Below are 23412 nucleotides of genomic sequence, written 5' to 3'. Positions count from 1 at the left end.
GCTGAAATGCTGGTGCCATGGCATCTAGACTATTCAGGGAGTCACCATAGAGTGGGTTTTCGTGCATGGTGGGTGTCAACGTGTCAGTGATCCTTCGCCGCGCATTAAATCCACCGTGGAGAGTGAAAGGGGGGGGGGTGGAGGGGGCAGAGCAGCAGGCAACTGGGAGCTGTTCTTTCAGCACCACCGGGGAAGCGCAACAGCCCACTCGAAATGTGTCTCGGCCTTTTCTCATTCTCCTCAGTGTGACTGGGTGAGCTCTTGAGAATAAGAGAAGAGGAATGGCAGCGCATAGACGACAATTCCCTTGGCTTTCTTTTTATGTGAGTGAATACAAAATGGTCAAAAGTAATACATGTGATAGGGCTATTAACTCTACGGGCACAATGATTAATAAGCATGTAGGTCTGCGTTACAGGTTATAGGTTCCAAACACATATATCGATCTTAAAAGTCGTGTAGGCCTATGTGAGAAAGACTCACAGGACTCACCTGAAAGAGGCGCAGGATGTTGGCCACCATGATCGATACTGAACTCGCTGAGGCACCTATGACTCCAACCACTTTTTCGGGCTTGACGAACACCGGCGCTTCTCCGTTAGTGCACCTGACATCCGATGTGTCCTTCTGGATAAGGGCCTGAACAAAAGTTAGCGATTGTTCCAGCGCGTATGTATCTCTCGAACAAGTGTCCAGCACCCGGGCGCCTAGGGTGATGTTGGGCAAGAGTTGATCATCGGTATTGATCTGGTCCAAAGCATACATCATGGCCTCGAGCCGATGGATCCCGTTCTCCTTCTTGATATCTCCACACGGCATTCCGTCGGCCCCTCTGGCGTGCACCGGGAACAGCCCGCCCAGTGTCAACTGCCCCTCGATCCGGATAGAATGGGGTGCGTACGTTTCCTGTGACAGCGCTAAATCTACTAACGTTCTCATCAGCCAAACCGCGCTCCATAGGAAACACGGGTAGGATTTCGTGGAGATGCAGTGTCCAGCCATGATGTTCTCACCGAAGAGTTAGTTTCAGGGGTGAAGAAGACTGCAATATGCTATTACAGGACCCAAATAGCAATGAAGTTTTGTCAATACGAACCCATTCTTGCCAACAAGGAGGAGATTCAACAAGGTAAGTGGAAAAAAACAAGATGAAGACGGTAACCAACTGCGCCCATCGCTCGGCTGCCAGGAGTGCACGGCGCAGCTTGTTGAATAGGAAACACCCTCTGACGATATTTCAGCAGCCTACGCTCAGGAAAAGCAGACAACTTACACTCATTTGTCTCAGAACATCAAAACACTCTGGAGTCACTATTACAAATAGCCTAATTAAATTATGACCGTCGGTATCCTAAACACGTGCAGCAAAATCTAACAGCTAGCCTACAATAAAAGTATCGACATCTCTTAAATTTTAACAAAGGGAAACGCATAGCCTCATTCAAAAGAAACCGAACCGCCGGTCACATAAGCTACATAACTCTTTGAATTCTTGTCCAGCAAAATTGGGTGACATTCAACGCGGAGTCCAACTTCACATGAGCGCAGTGACGGTGGCATCTCCGCTGAAACCGGCTGCTGCGTTCCGGTCCGTCTCCTCTCCTCCTCTGTAACCGATCAGTCGCGGAACATAAATGAATGACTCAGAATCATGCGAAATAGTTTCTCCCAGCTTTCATTGAGAGACGTCATTCAGCTTCAAACAAGAAGGCGGATGGTTCCCAGAGATTTCCAGTGATTTACCCGTGGGGTCAGAGTCACCTTTTCGAAATGTCGACAGGTGTAGGCTAATATGTTACCTTCTTTCTCTCGAAATGTAGTCGGGTCTTTGTAGTTTCTTGTATTTTAAACAGCATTTCAAACCAGTTATTCTCTTCAAGCCATATCTTAACTGGCTGTGGGCATCATGCTTTCTCTTGAACAAACTATCGTCTTCAGTGGGCTCGGAGCCTAATGCAGTAAGTTATGTCATGCAGTCATTTGGGCTCTGTTGAAATGGCCAGATATCTCTTTCTCTCTCTCTCTCTCTCTCTCTCTCTCGGCTCGCACACACTTACACGGACGCGCGCGCACGGATGCACGCACCGACCTAATTATAACTTGGTAGAAAAGCCTCTCAAATCAAGTTTCTATATTGTTCAGTAATATATATATATATATATATATATATATATATATATATATATTATTAAGAATGAATCCGCCACAACACATTAAGGACCATTAGACCTATGTCTAAATATGGAGACTACTAAGCATGTGCGAGATTTGATGATTTTGTAATAGCCTAATTGGAAAACACTGTCATGCCACTCAACGGATTTGATGACTTGTGTCAAAACTTAAGAATAGGTTTTGATAAGCCACTGTTGCTTGATTAGGATCCCCTTGCAAAAGAATGAAGGGGAGAACTGAAGAAGGAACCACAGAGTGAATGGTCCTAGACTGGTCGCCCAGGCAACCCCTGTGTGCAGTAGTCTAATTCCTCCTGATTCTTCCTTTTCAGCCTCCCACCACCACACACACCCACTGCCACAAGATGCTGTGACATTAGTGGCGAGAATAACCTGCCAGCTCGAGGAAAAAACTACTGTCTTTCAGAAGCAAGAGTGGGCTATGACTCCCGACCAATAGGTTTTGCAGTACAGGTTGCTATTCAGTTCCACAGACATGGCGATTATAATAATTTGGTTTCATGGGAGTGTCCTAAAGTAGCCCGAGGCTTAGCTGGCTGCAGCTAAGATTCAGAGGTCATTAAACCAAGGTCTGATCTGTTGCCTGCGGTCAAGGCTTTGCGTTTCCAGTTGACTAATGTCTGGGGATCAACATAAATTACTTATCATAAGAGTTCCTCTGGGTTTATGCTAAGGGTGATGGCAGAATAAGAGTGCGCTACAGTTCGTCCCAACAATAGCCTATAGGGGCCTATAGGCCTACGTAAATAAATCAGACCCAGCCTTCAGATAAAGACCTGTGTTGCCTGCCTGCGGCCTTAGTCATTCAATTTACCATAGGATAGGATCCCATCTGTATTGGTTTGTTATTGCCTCTGCGCTGGCGACCACCAGGGCGCAGGATATATTTTCAGTCGGGTGTGTTCGTTCGTTATTTAGCAGGATTACACAAAAACTACCAGAGCGATTTTCACGACACTCATGCAGGGATGTAGCATGGGCCAATTTAGAACCCATTAAAGCTACATAAGATAACTCGTCACTTTAGCAGCCCCTCTGGTCGTGATAAAATTGGCACTGCGTTTTAAGAACCACACTTCCCACAATCCCCCACTCACTCGCTCTAATTATGGGAGAAAAATATGATAACAAACACGTGTGGAGTAGACTGGATTGGAAGATTGTAGTTACTTCAATGAACTTTCAGGAAGGATGGCTTCAATGCAGGTAATACCTGTCTTCATTCTTTTAGGCCTATGTACATGTAGGCTAGATTTCGTTTTGCGGGGCAAAGTGTTTGTCTTCCTGATATTGTGACACGCAAAACGCGTCACGTCCGTTTCCACCACAAGATTTCCCGCCAGTGTAGGCTACTAGTCAGTACAACAAAATTCTAAAATAACTAGGGCTGCGAGCAGCAGTGAGCGGGCCCTCGCACCCCTCGCGTGGCAGGGTGCGGCAGCGTTCAAGGGTGTGCGATTTCGGTGTCCAGTACTGAGAAACTTCCTGTCACCAGTAGGTGGCGTGCTAAGCATGACTCAATACTGATGCATAGATGTGTTCAGGACGGTACCTTGATGAAGTGTGAGAAATGTTGTGTAAATCGGACAATGTATGTAGGAGTTATGATGACTTCCTGCTTGACCTGTAGGCGGTGCTATAAGTATGACTCAATACTGACCTACAGATGTGTTCAGGACGCGACCTTCATCAAGCGTGAGCAATTTGGGGTAAATTGGATAATATATGTAGGAGTTATGAGGACTTCCTGTAAGCAGTAGGTGGCGCTATAAGTATGACTCAATGCTGACGCACATATGTGTTCAGGATGCGACCTTCATCAAGCATGAGCAATTTGGAGTAAATCGGATAACGTATGTAGGAGTTATGAGTACTTCCTGTTTCACCAATAGGTGGCGCTATAAGTATGACGCAATACTGACACATAGATGTGTTCAGGACAGAACCTTCATGAAGCATGAGAAATATCGGACAAATTGGATAATGTATGGAGGAGTTATGAGGACTTCCTGTTTTATGGCGAAATGTCAAAATTTGGCGGGGCGCCACGGCAATGGTGTTTGGTGAAAACCCAATTTTTTGGATAACCTTTGATCACAAATGTCTTAAGATGAAGCTGACCGAATATGAAGTTGATTGAATGATATCTGTAGGAGGAGTTTGTTAAAGTACAAGGCATGGAAATGGTAAAAACAAGGAAAAAATTGCACATTAAGAGCAAAATGGCTGACTTCCTGTTGGATGTTGGGTATAGCTCCAAGAGACATTTTAGTCTGAACTACATATGCCCACCGAATTTCGTTCGCCTACATCAAACTGAAAGGTGGGGCTCACCATTTAAAATTTTCCAGGGGGCACTCTTGAGCCGTTTTGCCACACCCATTTCCGTCACCCATGAAATATAACATTTTTCACCGGGACTGATGTATCTGCAAAGTTTCATGTGTTTTCATCGATGTTTTGGCCGCCAAAAAGGTATTTGTTTGGGGAGAAGAAGGTAGGAGAATAATAATAATCCTTACAATTTCAATAGGGCCTCGCGCCGCCAGTGCTCGGGCCCTAATAAATTCACAGGGTCTCATGCAGTCTCATGTCACAAATATGATTTTTGGGGTCTTACTAAGGCCAATTCATAAGCTAATAGCAAGTAATGGTGAATATTGAACTATTAAAAAGTTCTCATTGAGCTTTAAATTTTGGAGCGGATCAGAATCACTGGGTGGATACATGAATTAAAAGAAAACAAAATTTGCCCATACTTGGACCATCTCCCTTCACTTTATCCTTCTTGTGCCAGGTTTAGCATACTGCCCGGAGGCCGAGCGGGGCATTGCTCTAGTGATCTGTAGCCCAGGTTCGTCCTGATATGACATGTTTTTGAGAACTTTGGCTCTTCTTTTCAATGAGGAGTCAAATCAGCTTTAGATATCAACTTAGATATCAAATGTATTTATTTGCTATTTAAGTAACCAATAAAAAGTGCTGACGATAAACCAGAGTGGTAGGCTACAGGGTGGATAGAACAACTCAAAATTGACATTGAATGCGCAGTAATATTTCACATAGAACAGTAAAGAGGCTTTGCCCGTGGTATATCGTGGCATATACAACGGCTCTTAACCAATCAGACTGCGAGGTCGGAACTACCCGTTGTATAAAAATACATACTTACTGTAATGTTGTTGCCTACCTTTTTTTTCAGGCTGTGGATGATTTCTGGTGTACCAGGCATGGACAGAGTTGACCACTTGGCAGAGTATCTGGTGGAGTTGAGGAACCAGACCTCTCTGGCCCTAACCAACCAGTAGGTCAGGAGCATTTATTGCCTTGCTACTTTCCCTCTGTGCGGTCATACATGTTCACACTTGCACACTTGTTCTCTCTCTGCTTAGCTCCAGATGGGGTGGACAGAGGCATGGACACTGGGCTGGTGCCCCTCTACCCCTTTTACTCTCCAGAGGAACCAACACTGGACTTTAATTCTGCATATTAGTGTGAAACTTGTTTTGTGTTATTGTCTGTAATAGCTGATTGACAGGTCTTTTACTCTCCCAGAATTTCTTTCAAATGGAACTCGCTAGAGTTGTTTCATCTGTATGTAATGTTTGTTTTGTACAGTGTTTACACCAGATTGGTGAGTTTACAGTAAGCACCTATGGTTGGGTGTGGTATTTTGAAAGGTAGTGCTTTGAAATGGCAAAAAGAACATAATTTCTGTGTCTAATGTAGAGAAGTGTATTTAATGTTTTGCAAAACACTTTGTAGTTTTTTTTTGCAAAAGGTGTGAGGCGGTCCCTCTTGTATTTTCCAATACTCTGAATCTGAATCTTTTTCTTCTTCGTCCCAGGAAGTCTGACTTCCCATGCATGAAAATCACCAAACTTTGCAGATATGTCCAGTCCTATGCCAGAAGTCCTCAACTGGCATTGTGGGCCAATAGTCCTGATGGTGTTGCTACAGCAACTGTTGAAAGTAGTGTGTGCATCAGGGCGCTGGGACCACTACATCTACGCTGGGACTCTTATTAAGGAATAGACACAGAGGCAGGGAACAGTTTTTTGTAGTTTAGTTGTAGATGATCAAGTGTACAGAGATATACATATGGTGTATTCTTCACAAACGCATACAGCTCTCATTCTGTAACCGCCCTTTCAAACGGGGCTTTAGGCCCTTTAGGCAGCTAACTCAATGCCCGACTGAAATTGCAATTGTGCCGGTGGCCTCTAGGGGAATTCAATACAGCAATTGTCTAAAGTTTAAAACTTAAAATATCATAACAGATCTGTGCTATCACTTTGCATTTGCAATCACCACCAGAATGTAGCCCCAAGTGAGCAGAAACTTCCATATGCTTTTAGCTGGCAGGAATTATGAAGTCCATCACTCAGTTTTTCTCAAAAACTGGAAAACCTTTCAAACCCTACTCCTCCCACATTTTTTGTTCAATTGACACAGCAATTGCTACACTATATATTTAGACTGTCCTCCAAAAACCATATTCACAGATTTTTGAAATATCACAAATTGAGCTCACAGCACATCAAAATGTTTTCCCGTTAAGTACTGTATGCAGCTACTGCAAATACTTGCTCAATAAATCTCCAATGTTCATGAATAAAAGACAAAATCTTCATGACATGGTTGATGTAGAAATTTATCTCAGAAACAGATTTTTTGACAGTATTTTGAAGTCTGTACTCATTTTGTCCCCTCAAACTACTGCTGTTCATACAGGAAAAAATACACTACCGACAATCCTATAGTCCAACAGCAATGTCTCCACCAATCAGAGACGTTGTTGTTGGCAACCCTGCCCCAATAGTGGACCCTAGGACTACAACAGGCTAAATTGACTCTGATTGAGAGGACACCTGTGCTACTGATTGTTTGATTGGTTTCCACCTGTCTTGTTAGTCATATACTGTATCCTACATGTACAGTAGCTCCCCTTGTCCAGTTTTTTATCTATGCATTATTTGCTGTAGCTGTGTGTTGTCCCTGTGTTTCCTGTGCCATCTTGTAAGTTTAAGCTTTGTCTTTTGTCCCCCACTTGTTGAGTGTGTACCTTACTTTTATTGTTTAGCCTTTGGTTTAGTTTTTTACCCCTCGTGGTGCCTTTAACATTTAATGGAAACTTGTTAGATGTGCTCTTGGTGTAACTTTGTGAGTTCATGCCCAGGGTGATGGAGAATAAAATGTGAATGCATACTCATTGTGCTGTGTGACATGATTTTATAATAATTTAAAGTTCTAAATTATGGTCCAGGCAGTTCTGCTGACAAGACTCATGTATTTGTCATTTGTCTCCTCTTCCTCCATCTAGCTCATGCACACTTCCCCATACTTTCATTTAGCTTAGCTATTGGCCTCTGCACAGTTTGTCCTTAGGGGAGTATCCCAGTAGCCTATAGTTTTACTTTGTTGTATTTTTAAAATGTGCTTGTCACCCTCTAATTAAGAAATGCTTAGTACAGCTAGCTTCAAGCTACTGTAGACCAGGCCAGCCTGTTTCTAATTTGTAGCAGGTAATGTTACTGTTCATCTTGCATCTCTTCATCTGAGAAATCCTGTCTGCTAATCAGTCCCACATGTTCAATCCAATCGTCGCATGTCAGCTTGTAAAGGTTTAATTTAAGAACTTTTAAATAATTAGGGTCTGGGAAGAGACCCTCATGTATTTGGCATCTGTCTCCTTCTTCCTCTTCTTCCTCAAAACGCCCGGCCCTGATCATGGAGGTATAATATAAACGGCTCTGATCATGGAGGTATAATATAAACGGCCCTGATCATGGAGGTATAATATAAACGGCCCTGATCATGGAGGTATAATATAAACGGCCCTGATCATGGAGGTATAATATAAACGGCTCTGATCATGGAGGTATAATATAAACGGCCCTGATCATGGAGGTATAATATAAACGGCCCTGATCATGGAGGTATAATATAAACGGCCCTGATCATGGAAGTATAATATAAACGGCCCTGATCATGGAGGTATAATATAAACGGCCCTGATCATCGAGGTATAATATAAACAGCCCTGATCATGGAGGTATAATATAAACGGCCCTGATCATGGAGGTATAATATAAACGGCCCTGATCATGGAGGTATAATATAAACGGCCCTGATCATGGAGGTATAATATAAACGGCCCTGATCCAGTGCTGCACAGCAGCTATAATTATAGTGTTGAAGCAAATGAGAAAAAAAAACAGTATTATCCTTTGTGTTTTAGTACAATACTGGCTGACTGAAAATACAAGTTTGGTCACATCAAAAATGTATGATTTTCTCTGTTTTTTTTGTTTTGTTTTATGGATAAAAGTTTCTAAATGTAGTAGCCTATATATTCACTCTTGCTCGTCGAACTCCAGAGGTAGTAGTCTACTTGTATACAGTATTGTCTACAGTATAATACTGTAGGCTATAGGTAGCTAATAGTTTATTTAAGTAGGCTAACTAACAGCTCAGTCAGTTAGTAGTTGCTTACAGTGAGTGATTTGTAACAAGTTAGTGAAAGTATATATTGAAAGTAGGCTATAGCTAATAGCCAGTCAGCGCACATTTTACTGTGCGATTTAAGCTAAAGACCTCACAGACTGGCAAGCACATACTTCAACGTGCACCTAGCAGACGGTAGACCAGCAGATGAAAGACGGTCGTGTTGGGATTGTCCCTGGGGTTCACTGTGCAGCAAAAGAGGAGCCAACGGGGGCAATCTTTGGACATTCAAGTGGATATCGCAGATCACCATCTTCCGCCCAGACCACGCGCACAGTAGCCTACCATCCCCCAGATTCGGACCTCCCCCCACAACAAAGAGCTCCAACCTGGTACTAGAGATGTAATGGTATGAACATTTCACATCGATATTATAGTGACCAAAATTATCACGGTTATCAGTAATAATAATAATAATAATAATAATAATAATACATTATATTTGTATAGCGCTTTTCAGTAACCCAAAGTCGCATTACAGAGGCAAAAGAAGCAAAAGAACACAAAACAGCAGGAGCAAAAGAACACAAAACAGCAGGAGCAAAAGAACACAAAACAGCAGGAGCAAAAGAATACAAAACAGACATGGAACAAGCAACAGGCAACAAACAAGGCAGAGACATTCAACAGCAGGAAAATGAAAAACAGCACAGACAATGGCAGGATGGCTGGGGGGCCATGGGAGAGAGGGGCAGGGGCCCAGTATTATCTTGGTATTGTTGAAATGTGCTAAAAATGTTCAGAAACTAGCCTACCTATATATATATATATATATATATATACATATATATATATATATATATATGTGTGTGTGTGTGTGTGTGTGTACCGGTATATGTGTGTATATATGTGTATACTGTATGTAACGGTATACAGTCAAGCCGGAAAGTCTCTACATCCCTTCTCCATGATTTATTACGTTGCAGACTTATTCTACAGTAGATTGAGTTCATTTTTTGCCTCAAGATTCTACACAAAATAGCCCATAATCACAAAGTGAAAGCAGGTTTTTAGACATTTGTGTTCATTTATTAAAAATCTAAATGTAAAATATCTTATGTACACAAGTGTGCACACCCTTTGATATGACACCCAAAAGTGAGCTGAGGTTCATTTTGTTTCCATTGATACTGCTTAAGATGCTTCTACAACGTCCACCTGTGGTATATTTTGCCCATTCCTTTTGGCATATCCTTGCAAGCTCAGTCAGGTTGGATGGGGAGCGTTGGTACACAGCCATTTTCAGCTCTTTCCACAGATGTTCAATTGGATTCAGGTCTGGATTCTGGCTGGGCCACTCAAGGACATTCACAGTCTTTCTCTTAAGTCACTCCTTTGTTCTCTTGGCTGTGTGCTTCGGGTCGTGGTTATGTTGGAAGGCACAACTTCGCCCCGGTCTGAGGTCCAGAGCACTCTGGAGCAGGTTTCATTCAAGGATCTTGGTGTATTCGGCTGCATTCATCTTTCCCTCTATCAGGATTAGTCACGCCGTTCCCGCTGCTGAAAAACATCCCCACATCATGATGCTGCCACCGCCATGCTTCACTATAGAGATGGTATCAGCCCGGTGATGAGTGGTGCCTGGCTTCCTCCAAGGAAAGGCAAGTTTATTTGTATAGCACATTTCAGCAACAAGGCAATTCAAAGTGCTTTACATGAGACATTAAAAGCATCAAGACAAAGTGCAAGAAACACATAAAAGGTCAAATAAAATGAAATGCAAAAAAGGGACATTTTAAACAAAATGCAGGCAAAATAAAATACAGCAATAAAAGTCAGTGCAATGTATGAATGATTAATTATTTGATTTAATTAAAAGCAGCAGCAAAAAGAAAAGTCTTCAGTCTTGATTTAAAAGAACGGAGAGTTGCAGCAGACCTGCAGTTTTCTGGAAGTTTGTTCCATATGTGGAGCATAAAAACTGAACGCTGCTTCTCCATGTCTTGTTTTAACTCAGGGGACAGAGAGCAGGCCTGTGCCAAATGACCTGAGAGGTCTGGATGGTTCATAACGTACCAGCAGATGGCCCTAAACCATTCAGTGCTTTATAAACCAACAGCAGTATTTTAAAGTAAATTCTTTGACAGACAGGAAGCCAGTGTAAAGACCACAGAACTGGAGTGATGATCCACTTTCTTAGTCTTAGTGAGGGCTCGAACAGCAGTGTTCTGAATCAGCTGCAGCTGTTTGATACATTTTTTAGAAAGACCTGTAAACACACCATTACAGTAGTCGAGTCTACTGAAGATAAACATATGGACGATAAGTTTTTTCCAGATCCTGCTGAGACATAAATCCTTTAATCCTTGATATATTCTTCAGGTGACAGTATGCTGACTTTGTAATTGTCTTACAGTAATGTGACTGTTGAAGTTCAGGTCTGAGTCCATGACTACACCAAGATTTCTGGCTTTGTTTGTGGTTTTTAGCATGACTGATTGGAGTTGAGTGCTGACTTTTAATCGTTCTTCTTAGGCTCCAAAGACAATTACTTCCGTTTTATTTTTGTTTAGTTGAAGAAAGTTCTGGAACATCCAATCATTGATTTGTTCAATGCACTTACTCAGCGCTTGTATGGGATTATACTGTAGTCCCCTGATAATATGGTGATATACATTTGTGTGTCGTCTGCGTAGCTATGGTAACATATTTTGTTGTTTTCCATCATTTGAGCTAGAGGGAGCATGTACATGTTGAACAGAAGAGGCCCCAGAATGGAGCCTTGGGGAACTCCACAGGTCATTTTTGTCCACTCAGATTTGTAATTGCCTATAGACACAAAGTAGTCCCTGTCCTTCAAGTAGGATTCACACCATTCTAGCACTGTGCCACAAATTCACAGCCAGTTTTCCAGTCAGCCTACAGTAGTAATATGTTCTGGTCAACTGTGTCGAATGCAGCGCTGAGATCCAGTAATACTGAAATTCTGCCATTGTCTGTGTTTAAATGGATGTCATTGAAGACTTTAACAAGAGCAGTCTCGGTGCTGTGGTGTGGTCGACATCCTGACTGGAAGACATCAAAACAATAATTTACCAGGAAGTTGTTCAGCTGTTGAAAAACTGATCTTTCAATGATTTAACTTAAAAATGGGAGGTTTGATATGGGCCTATAATTGTTTATTTGTGAGGTGTCTAAATTATTCTTTCTTAAGAGTGGCTTGACGACTGCAGTTTTCAGGGTTTGTGGCATGATGTGATGCTTGATATTCAGGCCAAAAAGTTCAATTTTGGTTTCATCAGACCAGAGAATCTTGATAGTCATGGTTTGAGAGTTCTCTACGTACATTTTGGCAAACTCCAAGCAGGCTGTCATGTCCTTTTACTAAGGAGTCGCTTCCGTCTGGCCACTCTACTATAAAGGCCTGATTAGTGCTACCTGGATGGTTGAGCTTCTGAAAGGTTCTCCCATCTCCACAAGGCTACGCTGGAGCTCTGTCAGAGTAACCTGCTCACCTACCTGGCCAAGGCCCATCTTTCCCGATTGCTCAGTTGCCCAGTCTAGGAAGATTCTTGATGATTCAAAACTTCTTCCATTTACAAATGATGGTGGCCACTGTTCTCTTTGGGACCTGTAAAGCTGCAGAAAATGTTCCGTACCCTTCTCCAGATCCATGCCTTGACACAATCCTGTTTCGGAGGCCTGAAGATAATTCCTTTGACCCCATGCCTTAGAGTTTGGTCTGATTGATAATCTGGGGAAACTGACATCCTGGATTTAACTTGAGGTTAAGTCTTGGTGTTATCCAATTCAGATCTAAGATTCAAGTCCTATATTAACAAGGTAAAAAAAACATAATTTCCCACCTTAGAAACAAAGCTTAAGTATGACCATTTATAAATCAAAAAGATGCTGAAAAACTGATTCATGCCTTTATTTCAAGCCAACTCGACTACCATAATGCAATTTTCACTGGCTTCACGAAAAAAAACACCAGTAACAACAGTAATGAGAAACTTCAGCTCATTCAAAACTGCAGCTCAACTATTAACCAGAACCAAGAGGAGGGAGCACATTAGTCCAGTCTTATCTGCTGACACTGACTTCCAGTAACATTTAGAGTTGATTATAAGGTCCCCCTCCATATATACAAAGCCCTTAATAGGCGAGAACCAAGCTACAGTAAATTGCTAACTCCCTTGTCAACTATGTGCCTTCAAGAACACTGATCATCTACTGGTTTACTAGAGGTTCCCAGCAACAGTCGAACAAAGATCGGGAGTGCAGCCTTTGTCAATTATGCGCCAAAGCTATGGAACACAATATATATATATATATATATATATATATATATATATATATTCAAGATATCTTTAATTCCCTTTAATTCAAGATATCTACAATGTCATTTTTTTTAGAGAGTGGGTCGTATGCCCACCTCCCTTGTTCTCTGTAAAGCGCATTGTGTTGCCTCTGGGTATGAAATGCGCTATACAAATAAAGCTTTGATTGATTGATTGATTGATTTTAAGATATCTTAAATTAAGTTTAAGATATCTTGAATTAATTTTGTATTTGAATTGGAATTTTGTATTTGAATTGGAATTATGACTAGTCAGAATTAAATTGTAGATATCTGAAACTGGAATTACACCTAGTCATAATTCAGTTATAGATATCCGCAATTCACATTGTGGATATCCGCAACTGAATAGATATCTGTAATGACGTACCCTATACACGTGAATGGCAAAAGTAGTTTGAATCTACTAGGCGAAATTACGTTGCAGATATCTAAAATTAGAGTTTTGACTATAGTCACAACTGAGTTGTAGATATCTCTAACTGTCGTTTTGACAGAATGACGTTATAGATATCTTGAATAAAAATTCTGACTAGTCAAAATGTGATCATGACTAGTCAAAAAAAGGTTGTTGATATCTGTAATATTAATTCTGGATAGTCAGGTCTAGTTAATAAATGTTAAAATAGCTTGCCATAAATAACTGTCTCAATAAACCAGTTAACTAGGGACAAAAGCCCTCGGTGCTGCTTACGTTCGTTGCCTGCCTACTATCTGGCTTCTCAGCTCGCTCTAAACTTTCTCTCCCTCTCCGCGTTGTCTAGACAGACAGCGTGCGCCTCTGTCTCTGTCTCTCTCTCTCTCTCCCTCGTCATGTCATGTCAACAAGCAGACAGAACGTGCGCGTATCGCTCGCTCATACAGTATTTGACTGTTTTCTCCCCTCCCGAATATTTTTTACAATATTCGTACGAATTTACTATTCAGGAAAAAGCTACTATTTGTGCTCATCCGAATACCGTATTCGTATTCGGGAACACCCCTAGTGTGAATGGGTGAAAGGGCATTGTAAAGTGATTTGGATAAGAATGTTAGGCTATATAAGTGCAGTCCATTTACCATTTACATGTGCACTCACCAACAATGGTGGACACGAACTGGTCCAAAGGACGGAGAGAAACCCTTTAACCAGCCTGATCAGCCGATTACTGAGTCTGCAGGCTTCAGAGAGATTAGAGATATTGAATCTTATTGTGAGGTGCACAATTGCTTTTTGCAGCCTCGTTTCCATCCTGTTCAATTACTAGATTGGGGGGGGGGTAGAAACTCTATTTGAAACATGCCCTATTGACATTACAGTCACGATTAGACAAAATTTCTAATTAATTGGCCTGAATAGAGATTAATTCTACCCCAACAACTCTGCCATGTGCAGGGTCACCAATAACCGACTCAATACAGTATCTGGTGTGGCAGAAATACATGAATGCATGCATGAATACAATGTAATACCGCCCTATTTTAGCTAATCATATATACTGTTGAAGCTGAGCTAACAGCCCCGTGAGTGTGAGAGCTTCTGGTGACATGACTGCTAAGGAGAGGAGGGAGAAGGGAAGGAGGAGAGAGGCAGATGGCCTCTTCCACTACGAACACTTCCACTATGGACAGGCAGGCCTGTGAAAAATGCATTAACAGGCTCCTACAAATGATACCCAGGGAGACTGGCGGCGCTAGCTACACTAATTCCACTGCTCGGACTCTGTGGAGGGAGCCGTGACTCCCACTTACACTGTCAACCAAAAGGTTACCTTTGAAAAATGGGTCCTGCACCGTGATTTAATTCACTGGCTAACCCCAGGAAGAGGGGCTCTTTCCCCTGGGAACGCTCATGTGATTTAGACTGAGATTGCACTTCAGTTTGAATCCACTATCCTTCTCTCTCCCTTACTCTCTCTCTTCCTCAATCTCTTCCTCTCTCTCTCTCTCTCTCACTCCCTCACTCTTACTCCCCTCTCTCTGGCACACATACATGTTCTCTCTCTCTCTCTGTCCCTCTCTCTCTCTCTCTCTCTCTCTCTCTCTCTCTCTCTCTCTCTCTCTCTCACACACACACACACACACACAATTTATTCCAAATCCACCATAGGGATGGAATGAAGTACCCAGCTGGCAGCCAGGTGAAGTGTGAATGCGTCCAGGAGTGGAGGTTAGTCTAATATATACCTGACTAGACAAAGCCTGGCTCCATTGCAACATTTCAATGCATCGCATCCTTCCTCAGAAGTGATGGCTTCCTAAAAGAGACCAGAGCTTTTGTTTCAGACATTCAACAACATGTCCGCTTTAACGTGTGAGCACTCCTCTTCAAGTCGATTGCAGCCCTGGCCCCGTGTGCTCCTTTGAAAACCAAGGAATCAAGGAACAATAGAGAGACCCCCTCCAGGACAGGAGCGAACGGGGTTTGCTTTTGGGCTGACAATAGGCACAATGCGGTCTGTCTGTCAAATTAATTAACCTGGAAAGCTCTTTAATTCCTGGACACAAATGAAAGGGCCCGGTGTTGGGGAGGAAAGGAACGACCCTGTGGCGGGAGGTAATTGCGTATCGGGGGTGATTGGTCCTGAAGGCCACGGAACCGCCTGTCTGAGTTTGGAATCGTGCATATTGTGAACGTGCAGGGTCAGGTGTTGATGTTGGATTAATATCAGGGCAAGCTTAGACTAACAACACAAAGGCTCAGGGCCATGTGTCCAATTATGCACCATCTGTTTAAGATCACAATCCTGTTGTCATGCTCTGAGAGTTGATTACCAGTGGCTTCATCTCAGCCGGAAATTGGCAGGTATGGCATACCCAGGTATGGCATACCCCGACACACAGAGAATAGTTAATTTTACGAACAATTCACAAACATAACATTTAACTCACAGAGTGGGTCCCCTGTTGTTATTCTAGGGCACTTATCTTGTTTGTGGACTGCATTGCAAAGACAGGCAGCTGGCTATACACACTCAATAACCATTGCAATGCATTCATCATACCGGCTCCTCTGTTGATGTTGCTGCTGAGTGCTCAGTTACCAATCAGAGCTGACATGTGACAAACAGATGACCAATGGAATGTATGACTGCTTGCTGTAGCCTGGTAACCAGATCTGCCTTTGCTTCAGCCAACCCCTGCTGCTGTTATTGTGGGCCAGAATCCGTCAACCTATCTGACAATCTGACATCTTGTCTCAGGGGACTTGGCCATAAGCAGAAACACGGGGCCATAGCCACGTTGTACCTATAATATCCTTACTGTTAGAGCAGCGAAAACTCTTGTTTACCACTGCTGTTTGCCTCATTGCTGCTGTGACAATTACCGATACCTCTATGATTGGGGGAGATAAGCTTGTTGTGGTGGTGATAACAAGCAGAAAAACCATGTGACTGACAGTGAAAAGGTCCTGGTGGTTCTGACCTCCCTCCTACTCCCTTCTGGAACCTTCCTGGCGTTCTATTAGCGAGTGGCTGGGTCTTTGTTATGATGGCTAACCCTATGGCCCTGCGGGCTCATAGATAAGTGGGGGCAGCTGGAACTGGTGTGTTATTTAGCGAGAAGGACGTACCCACCACATTTGATCATGATAGCGAAAGCCCCTGGCATTGTGTCTGTTAATTACCTGACCTTCCGGGTAGCTCTGTGTGTCTGTATGTGAGTTATAATATTAGAGAGGTTTTCATAGAATATTATAATTGAGGCGATTTGTCCTTTGCCTTTGTGAGTGATTCATAATCATCCTTTTATTCTGTATAATGATGTGCAGGGCGTATGCATGTGCACGCACATACGTACGCATGTGTCTGTGCGTGTGTGTGTGTGTGTGTGTGTGTGTGTGCCACAACTAGTCTACTACAGTATAGTTTTCTAGTGCAACAACGGGGTAGTTTTATTTCATATACATTTTAAGTAGACAGAATAGGGGAAGTAAACACACAAACTGAATCCTAGCTCTCTACCTAATTCTGGTGTGTGTTTAAAGCAGGATATATACACACATACTGTACATGGACAGAGTACAGTGATCTGACCTGACAGCAGCCGCATGGCCCTGTGGGTGATTTCAGGGGCCCTCTAACTAGAAATCACCTAACTGATAGGTGTCAAAAGTGAAATATGTGAATTCTACGGAACTCTATGGACTCTTCATAGTCTCAAATAAACACATGCATGTATGCACAATAGTTACCTTGGCTTATTTTCAACTGCATCCCTGGGCAGTTTTAATGACAGCCACAAAACACACACAAGATCATTAAAATAGGAACAGCAATACTATGCATAGAGAGTAAGCGCAAAGCACACTTCATCAAAGTTACATGTGGTGCACGTACTTGACTGTCTTTTAACCTCGATTTTAAATTAATTTTAAATGAGCGATAAGTGTCAAAGTCTCTGATAAGTGTTGGCAGACTGTTCCATGTGGGGGCTGCTCTCACTCAAAATGCTGACTGTCCTCCTCATAGTATTACACAATCCCCTCTTGCTACAGACACAGTGTGTCTATCCTCAGTTGTTTTCTGCTTTATGAAAGATGAAAGCACTAAGGGGAGGGACATTATAGATAAGACAAGCATCTGTAAAGTTGATAACATTGTCCCAGCTCAGTAAATTTGGATTTCTTAGGCATTAACGATGGTGATGGTGGTGTTTGGTTTCCTGTCAAGCACCTTAAGGGCCTGGCGGTATGCTGTCTGTGCAGGTAAGTGTTATAGGAGACTTGTGTCCAGCTAGTCAAACATTATGACCAATGTGACATGATAATGGCATTGAAATATAATGTTGCTGCCTCAGTAGTTAGATAATTTCTGATATGGCAGAAATTTTACAAATTGATGTTACTACCTTCAATTGTGAACATCTTTGTAAAAAAAAAAAAGTTGTTACACCAAGATATATGAAATCAGATACCGCTGTCAACTTTTCCCCTGCAGCATAAACATTACTGTAGGTGTGATATAATCTGTTGACTAATATATCCTTAACCTTAACAACCACAACAACAACAACAACTTATGCTGAATAACAAATTACTAGTTACTAGAATACGAACAATTTGGAAATGTAGGCCTGATTAAAGGCTGTCAACCAAGATTTTCTTTGGCTGAACAGCCCGAAATAAATCCATTCAAAAAGTTCATTTAGGAACCAATTATTTTCATGAATAAAAAAAAGATTAGAAATTAGAATCAATTGTTACACCAAGATGTAGGCTATGAAATGAAATACCGCTGTCAACTTTTCCCCTGTGACATAAACATTAGGTGTGATATTATTACTATTATTATAGTGTGATATGTTGACTAATATATCCTGAACCTGCTTCTTCTTCGTTTGGGTAGGTTGTTGATTCGTCCTCTCCCCCCAGGCTCAGGGCCAAGGGGCCTTTTACCTTATCCTTTTATCCTTAACCTTAACAACCACAACAACAACAACAACAACAAGGCTGTCGACCAAGATATTCTTTGGTTGAACACAGGCAGCCCAAAATAAATGCATTCAAAAAGTTCATTTAGGAACCAATTATTTTCATTAATAACTGTCAGGGTCTGTTTACAGCCAGCATGAGCATTTCCAGTGCAGTTTAGGGTCCTGTGATACGCATGTTAACCGAGATAATTTCTGTAGACACTGTTAAAACGCTCGTGCGGCCAGAGATTGTCTTCATCTTCAAGACGGCGTTGTGTAATCCAGGCCTCAGTTAACAACATTACATTTACATTACAGTCATTTAGCAGATGCTTTTATCCAAAGCGACTAACAATAATTGCATTTAACATAGGAAAAGCTAATGTACTACTATAGTCAATAATACAGGGGTCTCGCCGCACTCCAGCTGTAGCAGGCTGGCCGGTGCCAGTAGGGAGAGGAGTCGCTGGATCACTCGGATATTAGAGCCTTTTATTAAGGTGCAGTATAGGCTTGACAATGTTTCAGTATATCTTCATCAGGTCATGAACACCACAGGTGAGGGTGGCACTATATATAGAGTTTTCTGGTCACCTGACCGGTGAGTGAAAAGGAGAGTGCACCATACCTGGGTGAATTCTACCAATAAACAGGCTGTCTGAAATATTCAATAAATATCTTTCTGGCATAACATTCCTGAAAAGTTGTCTTTGTTGATCCATACATTGTTTAGAAAAGCCCATTGATTCTAGTAGGATACATACATTATATAAACAGTACACAATCTAATACAGAAAGTAAAAGAATACATTGCATCATACACAGGCCTACTGTATAGTAGGGGGGGAAATAGAGCCATTTCTATAGGAAGCTATAGGAAACAGGACAGGCTGAGTTCCTCGTTAAGGCCGAGGGGCTCTAGTATCTCCAATTTGTGGATCCAGTAGGCTTCCCTGCATAGTAGTTTTTTAATGATGTCGCCACCCCTAGGAGGTATGGATATTTTTGCAATGCCCCAGAAAGAAGCTGGCTTGCATGTAGAGACGTGCCATGGTGTATTCTGGGTTTTGTGTGCGTATCGCTGTTTTGTGTTCAGATATTCCGATTTTTAGCGGTCGTTTTGTTTGGCCTATATTGGCTCCTTTCTAAAACAAGTGACTAAGAGCATAACAACAACATACAAGCTTCTTCACACTCAAGTGAAGACAGGAATTATTAAGCCATTGTGTGACATAGGTCATCACTGCCGTTAGCTTACATGCAGCTTGCTATTTGGTTATTGCATGTCCATAAATAACAGTGTTATCTGCCTACATCTGAATCTTAGACTCTGCATACATCATTTATGTACAGGCTAAAACAACAGTGGCCCCAGAATTGTAGAACAGTTCATCAAGTTTATCATGTCATCAATTTCTCCAGCCCATCCCCTCCCCTCCCTCTGTCACCCAAAATGGACCACTTTCCCTCCACCCACGTGCCATATATCTCCCCACAGCCCCACACAAATCTCCTGATGTTCCCCATCCATCTCCCCCATACCGTTACCCCACCAGCCCCCCCACAGGTCCAGCCCGCAGGGCCATGTGGAAAACCTCCTCAGGCCCATCAGCCAGGGGCACTTTGGATGCATTATTACTACTCTGGTACTTTAAAAGCCTCGGAACACAGGAACACAGCCTCAGAACACAGCAATGCAGCCTCAGAACAAAGGAACATAGCCTCAGAACACAGGAACATAGCCCGGGAACACAGGAGCACAGCCCGAGAACACAGGAGCACAGCCTGAGAACACAGGAACATAGCCTCAGAACACAGGAGCACAGCCTCAGAACACAGTAAAATTGTGACGCACATGAGTGGTATCCCAAAGAAGTGCCGCCTCTTGGTCAGCGCGGCCTTTATATTCAAGCAAAACACAGGTATGGCGCTTTGAGGATGTGATTGGCCAACCCATTGTACGTCATATGAAATGGCAGGCGTGGTCGAGAATACAGACACGTGACATGAGAAAAGGCGTTAATTTCTTGGAGACAAAGGGACAAAGGGACAAAGGATGGTTATTCTGGAGTAGACAGATTTCTAGGTGTGTGGACCTCCTGGAGGTCATTCTGTCATGAATTAGGTTAGCACAGCTATGTGAAAGGTTGAGGGAGGTGGTGAATTACAAAAGGAGATGATGAAACTATAATTTCTATGACAGGCAGGGTGGCCATGGGGAAGAAGCTGCCTCTGTGGCATGTGGTCGTGGTCCTAATGGACCGCAGCCTCCTGTCTGAGGGGAGTGGCTGGGAGGGATGGGATGGGTCGGCTACAATCATCCTGGCCCGCTTCAGGGTCCTGGAGCTGTGCAGGACCAGGAGGGAGAGCAGGTTGCAGCCGATCACCTTCTCAGCAGATCAGATGACACGCTGCAGTCTGGCCCTGTCTTTGGCTGTAGCAGTGGAGTACCAGATGGTGATGGAGGAGGTGAGGATGGACTCAATGATGTTGTACTCAATGAAGTGTAGAGGAGCACTATCATTTTCTTTGGTAGTCCGAATTCCTTCAGCTGCCTCAGGAAGTACATCCTCCGCTGTGCCTTCTTCGCGAGGGAGCTGGTGTTTAATTCCCACTGAGGTCCCAGGAGATGGCGGTGCTCAGGAAGTGGAAGGAGTCCAGAGACGAGTCTGATGAGGGTGGTGTCACCTGCAAACTTCAGTAGCTTGACGGACCGGTGGGTGGAGATGCAGCTGTCGTGTACAGGGAGAAGAGTAAGGGGGAAAGGACACAGCCCTCAGGGAAGCAGGTGCTGATGTACCTGGAGTCAGAGATGATTTTTCAGACAGGAATTCTGTGATCCTCCTGCAGGTAGAGTCAGGCACACACGGCTGGGAGAGCACATACCCCAGTGTGGGTGGGAGGATGGTGCTGAAAGCAGAGCTGAAATCCACAAACAGGATCCTGGCGTAGGTGTTTCCTGCGTGTTCCAGGTGCTGGAGAATGAAACCCTTCATTACTACAGAGGTCAGGGCGACGGGCCTGTAGTCATTGAGGCCAGTGATCCTTGCTTTCTTGGGGACAGGGATGTACTGTACCGATGTTGGTCTGCTGTACTAACATGTACTGAACATGTACTGAACACTGGGCCGATTGTTTAGGATTCAGACCTCTTACACTGCCTCATTCATACTATTCAGAGGATGACTGGGGTCACCACAGACAAAACCTTGAGGCGCTGGTGATGTGAACTGAGATACCGGCGGACAGATTGATATTTTTAACGGAAGTGGTGATTAAGCCCTGACGACAGGCCCTTTATCTTTTTTTACATAATCCAAATACATAACTAAAAATCACCAAAATGGTATCACTTTAGAATAACTAGTCCCTTTTAAATACTCAATAGATCATACATAAACTTTATGTTTATGAATTATTAATGACTTGTTAAATGTTCTTTAATAATTGGTTAATGATTTAAAACAACAACTTATAAATAGTTGATAGATCATGAACAAGCGACTAGAAAACTACTAATGACTTGTTAAGTATTTGTTAATAGTTGATCCACCTATAGTCAATAGTTTATAGACCTTATTGGGACGTTATTCTTCAGCTGTAACTATTCCTCATTTACTAACGCTAGTGCACAGATGGATAGATGGATGGATGGATGAATGGATGGATGGATGAAGAGAACAACCACAATGGCTCAACGGGCACTCTACACTAATGTTAGTAAATGAGGAATAGTTGCAACTTTTGAATAATGTCCCCAAAATAACTCATGAACATGATATTATCAAATATATTGGTAACACTTTATAATAAGTGCACACTATAAAGCATTTATTAAGTATTAGTAAATATTTAATTCATCATTTAGAAAGCATTATTCATTCATTATTACACATTAGTAAGCAATTTATTAATACATTTATAAAGGTTTTATTCTTCATTAATGAGCTAATGTAAAATGTGTTTATTCACAGTTTTTTCATACTTTATAAACAATGTATTTACCATTTGTAAATTATGTATCATATCAATTACAAACAAGTTTTTCATGAGTTGTTAATGGTTCATCAGGTTGTTTATAACATGGAAGTTAATGATTGACAAACTATTTATAAGTACTTTATGCATGCATTTGTCCATGTAATGAATTAGACATGCACAAATGGTTAGTAAGTGGGTTAATAAATGCTTTATAAGCACTTTATAGTACTGTAATTCTTGATGAATTCAAGTAGTCATACTAGGCGTGCTGCTGTGTACCACAGGGGTGGTTTTGAACCCTGGTCTACTACAGTGCAAACACCTGTCTAAACTATTAGGCCTAACTTACTGAGGGACATCCATCTACATGTAACTAGACAGATGGATTCATACTTCAATTACCTAACATTGTTCACTTCTTCTTGGGGAAATAATAAAATGAGAAATGAATTGAGATAAATGGAAAATGTGTGACAAACAGCTGCCTCAAGCGAGACAGGTGTGTGAGATGGCGGGTATTGTAATACCACCGTGCTGAGTGTCTGTACTCAACATTGGTCCTCAATCAAGACTCACGCATAACATATAATATATACTGCATAACATAAATAAAATACGTAATGCTATCCTATTCAGGATGACTGTGCAGGGAATGCAGGTTGGAGATTTTTTATCTGATACTGAGTGCGCAAAATATGTATTCTCTCTTTGAGTCGTGCGTGGGCACTGTGCGTGGTGTGTGTTGGGAGTGGGGTGTTAAGTGTGGTGCTGTGTGTGGTGTGTGTTGGGAGTGGGGTGTTAAGTGTGGTGCTGTGTGTGGTGTGTGTTGGGGAAAAAACATTTTCATTTTCTATAGCTCATTACCATACTGAACAGGAAAGGGAAGAGGACTCTATTGTTGAGGACTGAGCTACTTGTTTCAGGTAAGTGCCTCAGGTGTATCTTTTTTCTATAAGTTTCTCCCCCTCCACAGGCACACACACACACACACACACAGGCGCGCGCTCACACTCACACACACACACACACACA

General features: G+C 42.4%; 1 protein-coding gene across 1 annotated transcript in view; it reads right to left on the bottom strand.

Annotated features, from left to right (window-relative positions):
* LOC311329855 (metabotropic glutamate receptor 7-like) overlaps positions 1-939 on the bottom strand; it is a gene marked incomplete at both ends in the record, with an annotated part of 73013 nt that extends 72074 nt beyond the window's left edge. Inside the window, one exon of the mRNA XM_084461791.1 lies at positions 493-939. Coding sequence (XP_084317917.1) covers positions 493-939 — 447 coding nt within the window. The remainder of the gene's footprint in view (positions 1-492) is intronic.
* Between the last annotated feature and the right edge of the window lie 22473 nt (positions 940-23412).

This window comes from Borostomias antarcticus (genome assembly GCF_949987555.1).
Source record: "Borostomias antarcticus genome assembly, chromosome: 3".
Lineage (NCBI taxonomy): Eukaryota > Metazoa > Chordata > Actinopteri > Stomiiformes > Stomiidae > Borostomias > Borostomias antarcticus.
Note: the sequence above shows the minus strand (reverse complement) of the source record. Positions and strands in the feature narration are given on the sequence as shown.